The sequence below is a fragment of the Rissa tridactyla genome, chromosome 2 (assembly GCF_028500815.1).
Source record: "Rissa tridactyla isolate bRisTri1 chromosome 2, bRisTri1.patW.cur.20221130, whole genome shotgun sequence".
NCBI lineage: Eukaryota > Metazoa > Chordata > Aves > Charadriiformes > Laridae > Rissa > Rissa tridactyla.
In genome coordinates this window covers 90,331,119-90,345,513 of record NC_071467.1, presented here as the reverse complement: position 1 = coordinate 90,345,513, position 14,395 = coordinate 90,331,119, and the positions used below count along the sequence as shown (strand labels likewise).

General features: G+C 42.6%; 1 protein-coding gene across 1 annotated transcript; it reads right to left on the bottom strand.

The window, feature by feature from the left end:
- Positions 1-1,801: 1,801 nt before the first annotated feature.
- LOC128905845 (leukocyte elastase inhibitor-like) lies at positions 1,802-9,823 on the bottom strand. Its single transcript, XM_054192420.1, has 8 exons — positions 9,808-9,823; positions 8,856-9,040; positions 7,138-7,251; positions 6,634-6,765; positions 5,644-5,761; positions 4,254-4,396; positions 2,355-2,525; positions 1,802-2,232 (listed from the first exon to the last, which is right to left on the bottom strand). The coding sequence occupies exons 1-8, from the start codon at positions 9,821-9,823 to the stop codon at positions 1,828-1,830; spliced, it is 1,284 nt and encodes a 427-aa protein (XP_054048395.1). The 3' UTR covers positions 1,802-1,827.
- Between the last annotated feature and the right edge of the window lie 4,572 nt (positions 9,824-14,395).

Below are 14,395 nucleotides of genomic sequence, written 5' to 3'. Positions count from 1 at the left end.
TCAGTTACCATTCATTCTTATTTTCTAGACTTTCTTGTCCGAAGGACCCCACATAACTTATGGTGCATAAGTTATGGTAATCATAAATGCAGAAAATTAGGGTGCTTTACACCTAATTATATGGTGAATGGTTAACATATACTTTCCTTTTTACGGGTAATAAAGCATGTTGCAAACTTTAATTTGTTAAACCTCACACAGAATCCCTCTGAGGAAGTTGTTACTTATGTTAAACCAGCAACTTAACAGTTATGTCTCACTGTCAGTCAGCAGCAAGTTTTTTCTCCCACTGACTAGTTATGTTTAACTGTGATTTCAATGATTTACACTGCTCTTAACAAAACCTTTCTTCATTTCTCAGAGCACAGAGAGAGTTCTGTCTTTATGACTGCATCTCAGATTGTTAAAATTCACCAGCCAGCAGGATGCAAGAAAACACATTTCTTGGAAGTTCACGGCTACACTTTTCCACATCAGTAACCTCAGTGAGGTGCTTTTGACCATTTTCCTCCTATTTCATGAGACTGAAATCACTTGATTTATCCACATATAAAAGGCAGCCTTTTTTACGGTGTAATTAATTAACCATCTTTAGAAAGTGTGTTTTCATATCCTGTTCCTGCAGGCACCATGCATACAAAATTCTCTTTGGAGTCATTTGAGACCTTAGAGGGTGCTTAGGGGAGGCTGTCCAGAGAGGTGGTGGAGTCTCCACCCCTGGAGATATTTAAAAGCTGCCTGGACATGATCCTGGGCAACCAGCTGTAGGTAGCCCTGCTCGAGCCGCGGAGGTGGACCAGATGGTCTCCAGAGGTCCCTTCTAACTTTTATTTCAGAAATTAATGCAGAAAAAGTCCAGTAAAAAGAGGGCCCAAATCCTGCCCTCCTGTATACATAAATACTGTTGTAATCAGCTCCCTTTCTAGAGGTGTCCATGAGGGAAGAACCCTGTCCTTTTCCCTGAGTATTCCTACTGTTATTAGCGTAAAAACCAACGCTGCTAATAAAAACTCACACAAAAAGATCCAAGGCTCATAAAAGGCGCACATGTCACATCACTTGTCCAATTAGTAAGATGACGCTTTAGATGTAGGCGCACATCTGAGTAAATAAATGAAGCCAAAGGTGCTTCTAGCATAAACTTTTTATATAATGCAGAATAGCACAAAAGGCAGAATCAGTACACATCACTGGGGAGAAAGTGGTACAGTTATCAGTAAACAGGTATATTTGCTGTAAATAAGTATCTCCTATTTGGCTGTGAACAGTTGCTACAAGAAAGGGAATTATCATGGCCAGATCTTCACTGTGCAAAGGATTTGCTACAGAGCACAGACAAGGAAAAAGTGTCTCTAAAGCACCTCTCTGCTGACCAGGACCCAGCTGGCCAGGAATCAAAAAATACAGAGCAGGGCTGTATTTATAAATACTGGCAGTTACCGAAAATTGTTGCAGACAATTCTCCTCAGACAGCAGCACACCCACTCCACCTTTGCAAGCCCAGGCAGGTGCTGTACGACACTACCTGGCTGCGCTGGGGAACTGTAAGGAATATAGGAGCATAGTGGGCATCGAGGAAACAAAATGTTACTCACATCCAATGAGGTTAAAGGAAAATTTACTCCTTTTCTGGATTCAGATCAATATTTGCAATTTAAGGAGCCTAGTGGCGGAACATCCAATTGATGGATTCTAAGCTAAACTGCTTGCAGTAATTACTTTCAAATGCAAACTAGCTGTCAAAGGACTAAGAATGGATTGGGAAAAAAATACTATTTGTAATTTTCATCCAGGTGTTTCTCGTAATGTTAGAAAATGGCCCCGATTTTAAGGTGAGCAGAGTTTGCCAAAAAAGAGAATGGTATTGGTAGGATTGTGTCTAATAAAGAATAAGAAAGGGTGGTCAGCCATAAACACCTCCGTGAGAGGAAGAGACCTCCTCACAATGACAGCTCCTGTACCAGCTGCTGCTTCGGTGCCTTCCTCATTGACTTCCACATACGTCTTATGGACCACATTTGACAGCACCAGCGATTTTGCAAAGGACATTGCAGAAAGATCAGCTTTTGATTCAGTGAAGATGTCAGTCATCCCCATCGCTTGTAATACCTCATTGAGGTTAAAGGTGTTTTCAAGCTTGAATCGGGGAAGGTATACCTCCACTCTTGTCTCAAACATGTGTTCTGAAGAGGCCCACAGCATTAAATTTTCAGGGGTCATTGTGCTTTCGATCTAGAAGACGGGGGAAAAAAGAGCTTAAAACAGGTGGGCGGCTTTGAGAAGTTTAGATCTTTACCCAGCCTTAATTCAGACAACCAAGTTTCAGCCATAGTCCATGATATATACTGCCTTACCTGCTCCAGCCCACTGGTAGATCCGTCAGCCGTGTCACCCGGCAGCAGGATGATCATGCTCAGTGACTTCTGAGCATAAGGGAGTTCAAGGAGCTGAGCACCCGTCTCCTCAATGTAGCCAAATTTAAACATGCCTTTCTGATACATCATCTGCACAGGTTTTTTCTCATTCTGTTTAAAAGAAAATTATACAGTCACTTAAGCAATACAGCTCTTAGCATTTAAACTTATTATAGGTGTAATATCAGTCATCAGGGTTTCAGCAGTGACTGCTGTTAAGCTAAATATTTTTCTTTATTTTGTTGCATCTACAGTGACACAAAAAACATAAGCTTTGCCATGCATAAATAAAGGGGATAATTCTTTGGGGGGAAAAAAAAAAAAAACAAACAAAAACCCCAAAACAATTTCCCAGCAACTGATCAGATAGTGAAGTTCCTTAATAGTTTTACACTTCCGAACAGGCTGATGCTGGTTGAATTTGCACGTCCTAACTTGGACTGGGATAAAGAAGAAATAGCACTGTAAGAAACAGGCTGACATTAATCAGACTGATTGTTTAGACAGGAAGTAATAAATAGGTTAAGAGCAAAATCAGCCTTTCGCAGGCATCCTCTTCGAGGTCTTGTTATCTTGCCTTTTTTGTGGTGGAGTTGTTTGAAAGCTGTATAAAGGCTCAAGTTTCCTTTTACGGTTAGCTAACTTCTAAAGCAGTAAAGAAGACATTTGGCAGATGACATATTTTCAGCAAAAATGCCTTTAGTATTGATTAGCAGATGAAGAAAAACCTATACAGCTTCTCCTTATCTCATAGTTTCTCCTGCTGCAGCAGTGCACCAAATGTTCTCAACTATAGACCTTTGTCAATACCCATATTCAAAGATATATTTACAGTCACTAACGTAAGTACTCAATATAACAGTTTCTTACCACTGTCTTAACAATGGAATGCAACATGATAACTAGAAATGTATGTATTTCTGACCTTTTCCTTTGATATGTAAGGAACACTCAAAAGACACTTTTTTCCCACACAAAGCTCTACAATTTAAGATTAGACCTAAATCTGTTGGGGTTTTTTCTTTTTTTTTTTATGGCTGAGAACTAATAGAATATTGGCACTACATATGGAAAGAAGACAAAACCGAATTAAATGAAAGTAAATGTTTTTGATTGTCTTTTTTGGTAATATCTGTCAGACTTAACAGGCACACACAATACTTGGAGGAATGCGCCTGTTAAAGAAATAACTTTGCAACCGTGTCGACTATACCTTAGTTAAACAACTAAGGCTTTGGTGATACCCCTATGGCAGAAAAAAGGGCTAAAAGTTAAAATAGACTTAAAATAAACTTTGAAATGTTGCAAATACTACAAATAAAACAAAATGCTCTATAAGAATATCTCCTTTTTCAAATTGCAGTTGTATTTTTGTAGTTTGTTGCTATCTGGCCTAGTTTGTTTGGTGTGTTTTAATCTCTCAAATGCATAGCTAATGTTAAAATATATTGAATGTAAAAACACAGGATGACTCCTTGGAGCCTATATGAAATGGGATGTTCAGATTTGCCTCCATCCACAACAACTATCTGTAATGACTACTATGTTCAACAGAGCTAATCAGGGCTAATGCTTGTGTTTTGCCAGTCACCAAAGCAAAAATCTGAGTTGTTGCGACTTCTCAGTCTTGCATATTTTTTCAGTAAAGATTATGCTTTTCTGTGGAAAAACCTTCCTGACACCTCTAGCCAACAGGAGAGGCAGGTTAAGTTCCCAGCACACCCACACCTTGCTCACAGGGCAGCTGAGCCCTGGACGTTGTGCTTCTGTGTTACGCTTGCCTCATTGCTCGCAGTATCTAGGAAAAATAATGTTAAGATTTACAGAATGCAGATGTACCTGATTCAGTTTAAAATCTCTCTGTACTGTTTTTTGTTCCTCAAACTTGTGTTCCCAGGATGCTTTGAAGTAGATTACATTCACCAGCACCAGCAACGCACGTGCGTCGATCACACCAGGAGCGAAGAGTTCCTTGATTTTACCTAAAGAAATTTTGGAATACACAAGTATTTGTTCGTTGTCATTAAGACTCTGGGCCCAATTACTTGTCTGTGAACTTAGTTTTGGAGAAACTTAGAAATCCAGTTCTTGGTTTATTCAAAGGGTGGGGACAATATAGGCAAATACATGGTAGATTCCTCTGCACTGTTACCAGCCAGGGAAGACAGGGGGGTGGGGGGGGTCACCAAATTAGCCAACTGTCAATGTCAGTGACCGTATATATCTGCCAGGTGACATTAACCATGGGGCAGGAAGCAGCACCATTAATCACATATTTCGGTTTACATGAAGGCATCTTTCCCTTTGCCCTGAGCACAGCAGTTAACCAGCTGTGGAGCTTTTGACTTTATACACAGGGGCTGAAGTAGGAGCTGCCAGGTCCCCAGCCTTCATATGGGCACCCAGAGCAACGATGGCTCCTAACCCTGTGCAAGGCGGCTCCTGAACCTTCAGCCCTCTTACTGGGAGCCAACCGGGGTTAACAGCTCTTTCCCGCACCAGTCACAGGCCGCTCTGACAGTACAAGGACAGGTTTGGTCAGGAGACGGGCAACTGAGAACTTACAGAAACCTTCAAATCTATTTGACTGTCCCCCAGTAAGTTCTGGTTTATGTTCAGCCAGAAGATTTAGGAAATTCTCATCCTGCTGCTACTGCAGCTCCGACAAAACTAAAGGAAAATGACATATATCGTGTTTAGTCTAATCAGCGAGAGCCAATGGCCCCTGCTAGCCTGTTAAGGGCAAGAGCTGGTTGATTTTCACTTGTGATAGTGAGTCTCATTGATCTCTCATCTTTGTGGGCGTTGTTCTACATATAACCAGGTCCTCAGTCATCCTCCTTCACCCCCAGGCTGTTCCCAATCTCACCATGAAGCTCACAGCTTACATCCCCTGCTGTCCTGTGTCTGTGTTTGTGGCTGTTCACAGAAGCAATTTGTACAGTCAAACTTCATAGGTATTGTTGCAACTATCATGCCAGGCATAAGGGTACGAATACAAAAGTATTTGGCAACAAATACACCTTTAATTCAGAAATAATTTCCCTAATAACGTACTCTGATATTTAAAGAGTAGATGGAAAGACAAACCATCTTTAAACACCATAATATTGAACACCCAGAAATGTGAACAAGCCTTTGCTTTTCATACCCTGGAATTTCTTTTGTTGAAGCATTGGAAGAATGCAGTGATAGTATCGCATATGGCTATGGTTTTGCTTTGTTTTACCTTGTGTCTCACTTTCAACCCACGTGTTAATTTTTATTCTGGCAGCTTCAACAGCACCATGAAAGTCCACTGTTTGCACCATTGCTCCATACAGTTCCTTAGTGCACATTAGAAATTGCTGTAAAGCAAAATAAAGATTATGCATTAGTCAAATCTGTTATGCTCTTATTCCCTTCTGAAATAAATCAATGGTTCAAAACTATTTTAGAAATGGTGAGGGACCTGTTGACTCCATAAGGCAAAATTTCATTTTGGAAACATCAACTACCTGAAGTTTATTCTTTGAAGAAGAGATAATTATTCTATTGCATAGGCAAGAAAATAAATAAGTAAAAAGCCAGAAGAAAGAGTCTTCCCACGGAGAACTGCATACCTGAGGTCCAGATAAAAATAAAAAATTACAGAAGACGCAAAACATGTTGTTTAATGCTTAAATATTCAAATTATTCAACAGAAATAATTGACAGAAAAGCAAGGATGTGACTAGCAAGTCATCTGTACTAGGTAGTCTAGAGATCCCTCTCATTCAGTACAAAAGGAGTAAGAAGTTCAGCACAGGAGCCCTACAGCATGAAACTAAATAACATCTCAGGAGATAAACTCTCTCCGGGAGCCCTACAGCATGAAACTACATAACATCTCAGGAGATAAACTCTCTCCGAGCTTACTGCTGCCCTCAGCTGTGCCACTTGCAAGTCTAGAAGTATCTTACACAGAGCTCGAATAGGCCATTTTTGGCTGTAGTCACACCTCTGGCTGAGTGTAGGCATCTGCGAAAAGCAAAGAGACTCCTGCTTACTTTCGCTCTATAGCCATTGATATCCACAGGCTGACACTCTCTTGTCTCTTTCCCACCAGCCCCAAGAGATACGGCTCCAAGAAGCACGTCAAGTGCTCCAAAATGCACACGAGGGTGGCAACAGTGATGCTCGCAGTTACAGGGAAGTTTGAGGTCAGGGCCACGGGAGTTAGCAGGTACAGGTAACTTACCTGCTGGAGTTCAAATCCTTGTTGTAAAAAGAGATTGCTGGCCAGGGTTAAAACGTAGCTTTCACCAAGGTTTTGTAGTTGTAAAAGCAGTGCCTGGAACGCTTTATGGTTAAGGTCCCCATCCTTGTTACACTGGGAATATTACAAATACAACAATTATAACAATTCTTCTGTATAGCTTTGGTTGTTAATTTTCATCCTAAATAGATTACACTCTAGGGCTAGCTCCTGCTGTACTGATTTTTAAATCCAGCTAGTCTAAGCTTTGTTGCCTGATCCTCCTTCAGACGAGAACACTGACGGCTTTGGAATTGACTTCACAGAAGACTTGGCCCTTAATAAAATAACACCTTGTATCAGACATTTCCTAGTGGATTAGGCAGACTCTGTGCATGTGGTCTTGACTCCCTCCAGTGGCAGACTCTTTACTCTAGGTGGCTTTACACCTAGTAACCTACTGTGCAGTGAAGAAAGGGCCCCAGTGTTGCCCACCCAAGGACGCACCTGTGAGAGGGAAGGCTGTCTCTCCTGGCATAGTTCTGGCTCCATTTCTGGGGCTGCGCTCTCAAGGTCAGATCCAAGGCTCATTCTTCCTGCAGCTTTCCTGACGTGGAGCACCTGCAGTTGAAGATGACAAATTACAGCACTTGTAACTGGGATAGAAGCATTTTCCTCATTTAAAAGATTTGCTATGCTGCCCTGGATAAATGGTGTAGATTTTCTCAGCTTCAGTTAGATCAAAATGACAGGCTTGAAGTTGTTCATATATTGATCTTCAAATTCACATTTCTGTATTAGCAAACCAAGAAGAACTTGCACTTAATCTCTCAAAGTGTTACTCTCCACTACCTCGAAGTGTTTACATTTGATTTGTATTTTTATTGCTACAGTTACCTTAAATTTCAAAAACAAAAAGTTGCCTCAGGCAAAGACATATAACTTTTTTTTTAAAACATCAAAACTGGCTTTTTGCAATCATTCTTAATCTTTGCATCAGCTTAGGAAATATATCAAAATCACAGTGCTCTTAACGGAAACGAGTCTTTGCTTCTAATGTGCAAATATCTTACCGAAAAATTTCCACCATTGTAATAATATTGCATCATACATAAACTTAATCTTTATTATTGAAGATACTGGATCCCCATTGCTTTCCTAAAATAAGCAAGAGTCCCTGTGTATTGGGTCTATGTGGCAAGGTTATGGTAGCCAGGGGGACGCAGGGGTGGCCTCTCTGTGAAGAGATCGGGGGCTGCTGCCATGTGGAACAGAGCTGGTTCCAGCCATTTCCAAAATTAGTTGAGTCTGTTTTGCCATGACAGTAACTGGTGAGTGATCTCCCTGTTCTTATCTTGACCCACAAGATTTTTCATCTTATTTTCTCTCACTGTCCTTGTTGAAGATGGGGAGTGAGAAAGCGGCTGGGTGGGCATGTAGCAGCCACCAGCCAAGGTCGACCCACCACACCCTGGGAACCTCATGAGAAGGGCATGTCTACCTTGGCTGCTGGTGACCCAGCAGTCAGACTGTGCACATGGCAGCGATATGATGGATGAAGCTCTACCAGTACAGAACCAGCTACTGGCAAGAACATCTGCCTTAGGATATCACTCATGGGCACAAACAAGAAAAGAGAAGAAAGATTGTAGAAAGCAAAACTTGCACTGCTGGGAGAAACGTCGCAGCAAGCGGAGGGGTGGCCTTCATCCCATCCCCACGCACCTGGGTCCCTGTGGCCTCTGCAGGTGAGACATTTTGACTCTTGAATGTCATAAATGACAAGTGAGCTAATGCTTCCAGACATCCAGTCACAATCACTTTGGGTTTCTCCAACTCTTCCCACTACCCGCTCAGACTCACCCTTTCAGGATTCTCATTGCAACCACAAGAGGAAGCGCCTGCCCGTAATTTTGAAACAAAGTCTGGTATTCTAGCAGCTGGCTGGGGGAAAGCCAGAGCGCACCGCTGTCTAGCATCACCTCCTCTCATTCAGCTCTTGCTCCATGCTCCTAAGCCTGCATGGGGGCACGGTGCGACTCACACAAGCAAATGGCAAGGATCATAGGGCACCACGCATGACTGTGAAGGCGGCACCTGTGCTTGCATTCGTGCTTGTTTCCTATGAGACCTTGGCACATGTGTTGTGCTAGGATGCCCAACATTTCCATTAAGGGAACAGTAAGCAATGTGGAAGCACCTCAGCGTGTTTCGTTAATACTCACTTTTTCTATCTGAGCAGCAGTGTTGTTTTTTGCGCCTAGATGGACCAGGGCCAGGGCAACAGAGATGCTCATTGGAGAGAAGACGATGTTTGTGTCCTCTGCATTTCTGTTGAGCTTATTGTAGAGATCAAGGCAAAACTCAGTAATTGGTCTAGAAACGGAGTCCATTATGAAGCAGCTGCTGACTGGGAGCACAAAAGAAAGAAGAAATTTAATGCAGCTTGTTGCCTAAGCTAGATCACACACCACGCATCTGTCAGCCCTGAGATTGTCCAATAGCTGGTTGCTAAACAATAGAAGTTTGCTAAATTCTGAGAGTTTGAAACAGCCAACCTTGCACACATCTGTCGGTCCATGCTGCACAGCAAGGACACAGCAGGTCTGGAAAAGGGACCCACGCTCACAACATATGTGAATTCCTCAGAAAGGATCTTTTTTCTATCTTATCCCATGGCGTATCTTATTTCAGATCATGCTATTGAAATCAGTCAACTGTGGATTAACATTTTCCTTCTCCAAACTGGTTTGATGTATACAGTTATGTCAACTCTTTCCTCTTGTAACAACATACGATTAATGACAGAAACCTCGTGACAGAAACTACACCTGCATGCAACCATGTCTGATAACAAGAGCTGTGGTATGAAGGTTTCAAACAACAGGTTTATAAAAACAAAATCACTATTAATTAAATGTTCTCATATATGAAAAAAGGTCATTAACAACTATGGAGACTGAACTACGTATGGAAACATGAACAGTTTGAAATACACTTTTTCCCTCCTCATGAGTTTTCCAGGAGCCACAGATTCAGACAGGATACACAATTAAAATTTCCAAACAATGCAATAGCTCAATGGCCCTGAAAAGAAGTCTGTAAACTCCTGCTCAATGATATGACAAGATCTTTGTCACTCTCTTCTTTTGTAATAGAAACATAACAGTCTGATACCTTTCCCGTGGGTCATTTACATTAAATCCACCCTGCTAAGAACAAGTTGTGACCAAGTTCCAGCTTGGTCCTCACAAGCAGGAGGCCATCTGAAAAAAAGGGGTGTAGAAACTCCTTTATACCAGTTGGATCACACAAGCTTTTCTGGAATCATTATACCCAAAAAACCTCACATCACTTTCAGCCTCAAACAAATGACATTTTGGACAGCATGCCAGAAAAATGTGTGAACAGCAAAGCATACACTCCTGTCTGCCTGCAGACGTAGAGTAGCTGTGGCCTGTGTTCCAGGAAGATACTTTACTTAGGTGGAAATACACAGCCATGTTACGGAGAGAAGTCCCTCATGTCTCCCATGGCACAGATCTGGCTGTCTCTAGCTTTCAACCTGCATCAGGACAAGTGTGGGTCAGGTCAAGAGCAAGTTGCCAGAGCTTCTCTCCATTGAAAAGATGGGTGAGTGCACAGCCAGGTGGTTATTCCATAGGAGGCCACAGCACAGCAGGAGCTCTTTCTCGGCCCTGTGCCACCTGGCTGCTGCAGCCTGCAAGGCCAAGTTGTGTGAGGAGCTCCAGCCTGTGTCACTAGAAGGCTAAGCGTGGGGAGAGGCTGATGCAAAGCTGAACTGCGAGATCTTTCATCATCAGAGCCCTTGTAAGGCCTGTCCTGGGCTGTCGGTGTCCAGCAGCCACTTTGAGAGAGGTTTAGAGCCTTCTTGGGAAGGGGCTGCCTGGTGCTGGGGACCTCCATCCCCTCCCGGCCAATGTTCCCCTGCCACACTGCTCTCCCACTGAGGCCCCAGCTCTTCTACCATGGCCACTGCCCCCTCCTCACAGAAAGCCTGCCCTTCACAGACCTTTCTTTACTCCAAGAGCTACTCAAAATATCTTGCGTTGTCCTCACGGATGCTGAGTGCACGTTGCCTCTCACTCAGCCGTGAGCCAGACACAAACTTTGCATGAGAAGCTGTGGCTGAGGCGCCAGAAGAAGTTTCCAGGGTGTAGGGAGTTGCTGTGGCTCAGCTGAGGTGCAGCATTTGTCTGCGCGAACCGTCTTAGCCCGCAGCAAGTGCCAGACAATGGGAATGAGCTCGGCCCGCAAAAAAATGGATTTAACCTCAGACAGATTACTGCAGTGGCTTGGAAGAGCTGAAAAGTCAGGTTGCAGAATACATATGGAGGTGCCACATGTGGCAAATGCAGATGTGTCCTGCCTTTTGACTAGCTTGAAAAGCACAGCAGTAATCAATGCTTCATCGTGCTTCTGACTGATGCTCTGTGGAAAGGACCTGCGATGCTGAAAGAAAAAGTTCATATATGTTTCATACTGAGACGTTTGTTTTACACAGAAGTCCAGAAGCACTTCACATGAAGCCCTAATACAAATGGGCAAAACAGAGGAAAAATACCCAACAGGTTTTCTGTTAAATAATTAAAGATGAGTTATATCTCATTAAGTCTGAAAACAGCTGTTCTAGCTCTGCTCTTTGTGTCTTTGTATGAAACACAGTTTTCATTTTCCTTTTAATAACACAGTCATCTTACCACAAGAAAAAGAGACTGCACTAAATAATCATTTCTCTTTTCTTCCACCTTCATTACCTATTACCCAGAACCTTCTGAAAACAAAACTCAGAGCTTCTGTAGTGCTGAAGTTTGTATTGCTCCACTTCCACACCTTGTGAAAGATCTGAAATGAACCTGTGAAATCGTTTACAGTGAATGTAGGTCATGAGGCATATTGTAGGTGTGCCCAGAACGAGTCAAGGAGTAAAAAAAGAGTTAATGAACTTCCTCAGCATGAAGGAGGCACCTCCACCCCACCCTGCAGGGAGAGGATGGGCTGCCAAGCTGGAGGGAGAGCCCAGGAGCTGGGAACAGGTTTTAAAAGCCAAAGGAGGTGGCCACTCCTTTAGAAGAAGCAGCAGACTTTTTCTAAAAGTCCTCAGGGTGACGTCCAGGTGCAAACAGTGCAGCCAACTCCATGGGTTTGTGAGTGGGAACTACTTAGAAAGCTGCCCTGGAAACCCAAAGCAAGGGATGGGAAGTGCAGGATGGTGGAGGAATTTTCTTACTGCAGAATGAAAGGATTTAGTGCACTTTCTTAATCTTAAATTGGGGTGGGCACAAATGTATGAGCCATGTGTGTAATCTGTGTAATCATTCAATCAGTGAGAGTTTTGGGATTACTGCAAGGACAGTGGAGTTTGAAGAACACCTACATGATGGACAACACATGGTAATGTTACTTTTCAAAGATCTTGGCGTGGTAAGGAGAGAAGATATAAGATCAAAAGGGGTGTTCCAGGAAGATCACAGCTGCCGTTCTGCACTAGCCAAAGCGTCTGCACTTAACATTAGCAACAGTGCAGAGACAGCAGGCAGGGCTGGGGCTTTACAGCTGATGAAGGGAGATGCTTTGCATGATGTAGCTTTTGTTACATCAGCTATGTTAAAAGCTACTATGTTAGTAGCTTTTAACATAGTCTGGCAGATGGCAATTGCTGGCGCTGTTATATGTGAGCAAGAAGCTACCCAGGAAAAGAGCTTCCTTCAGAAGAAACCACTGTATAACCACAGACCTTGTAAAGATGAGAAACTACTTCCACGGCTGTGTGAAATGAAGGACACTCCTTTTCTATAACTATTCATGATCTGTTCTCTCCTTACAGTTTGTTTTCGGCTAAGGGTAGATGAAATCAAGACAAAAACTCTCAAAGAATAAAAAGCTGTGCTCAAAGCTATCATAATTAATAGGTGGGTTAGATTATATTATGCAGTCAACAGAGGAGGCAGTAAATAAGGTGGGAAGGCTAAGAGAACTGTAGCCTTGTTTTTAAGGTAATTCTATGTTTAATACAAGGTAAAGCAATAAGGAACCTGTTTTCCCTGATGCCACATGATAATGCCCATTGCATGTTTTGCTTATTCAATCTGCTTCCCATTAAGGTGCTTTAGCACACATTAATTTCTCATACATAAAGGAAGACAGAATTGGCAGAAATTATATGTGTCTATCTTAGAAAAGGAGCACATGCCAGAAAATACCATCCCATCACATGAAAAATAGAAGTGACTTTCTTATTTTTCATGACCATTCATACAAAAAGATGTTCCCAGGTGTTTCTGTGCTGATTTGGAGTGAAAGGGACAAACAGCACATAAGAAAAAATGAAATTTCCTGCAACACAGAAATTCCAATCATCCCTATATGACACAAAGTATTTCCAAAGTAGCATGCTTTAGATTAGATTAAAAACCAATACATTTCAGTACAAAATAACTTCTCAAGGGAAATGTTCCCAAGTTCCTTTTCCAACCAACTTAGCCTCTCAGGCTACTACTTTTATGCCAGGAAGGTCTTTTTCTGGCTGCTTTTATTATTTTGCATCAGTACCTCCAGGATGTATATTTTCTGCCTCTTTCTAGGCCAATTATTCCTGCATAAACAGGCATGGATGTACCTTGGCCTGTTACGGGCTGTGCAGCGGCAAGTGATTTGCTATGCCTGTGTGCAGCTGCACAGGCTTCTCAGCAAGCTTCTAAACATCCTTGCCAAACCCAAGAGCTAATATGTTGCTAGTGAAGACTAGCATCGCCACTAACAATCCAAAATCTGAATACTACTCCACCCTTCCTATTTTATATAGTAATTGTTTAAGCACATAAACAATCCCCCGGCAGCGGGCATCAGGGTACACGGGAAACACCTAAGCACCCCGGCAGAGAACTGCATGCCCTCTCTCTCCTCTAGGGAAAATTTCATGGCTTTTTCTTGTGCCATGGAAACCTGAGTAAAGAAGGGAAATTAAAATGTATCTCACACTTTGTGGGTGAGTTTGCCCAGGTCATCGGCACCCTCATTTCATGTCAAGCCCATTTCTACCAGAGCGGGTAGAGGTGCTCTGAAAGAGCCTGCCCTGCAGCTCTGTTGGAGGTACAGGCAGAAAAGCGTCTGCTTTCTAGTATAAGCCATTGAGATGATCTGTCCTGTGGCAATTAGAGCTTTCTGGATAGGCACAGAGGTCCTGGGGAAATTTCAGATTCAAAAGCCTGTGAAATTTAGGCAAGAGTCTTTAGATTCATAGCTTTGGACACGTGTTCCTAAATTCCTCACCTACATCCCACTGAAGACCAACTCCCTTTGTGTGAGCTCTTGAGCCACATGAATTACAGCAGTGTGTTTTGCTGCCTGCAGCCTGAAAAGGTATCTCCCCCTCTGTCCCATCTGTAAACATGATGTTTACTTTACCAACCTGTAGACTACTAACTCACAAGTTATTCTGGGGGGAAAAAAAAAATAAATAATTGTTTACCTTCTTGCCCGAAGAGGTTAAATGAAGAGCACAACAGCTGAGCTCTGGAGCACGTTCTTGTGAATACCGTATTACAAAAATCTCCCACTCTCTTGTGGGAGAGTTCAGCCTCTAACCAATTGTTGATGATAGCAGCGTGTCGCAATTTAATGCAAATGCCATCAACGTGAAGTTACCTGCAAAGACTGGGAGACCTGTACCTACCAATATGCTAATAGTATTTCTCTCAAAGCTGCCCAACAAGTTTGGCAGGCAATATCTGCTGGCAACTGC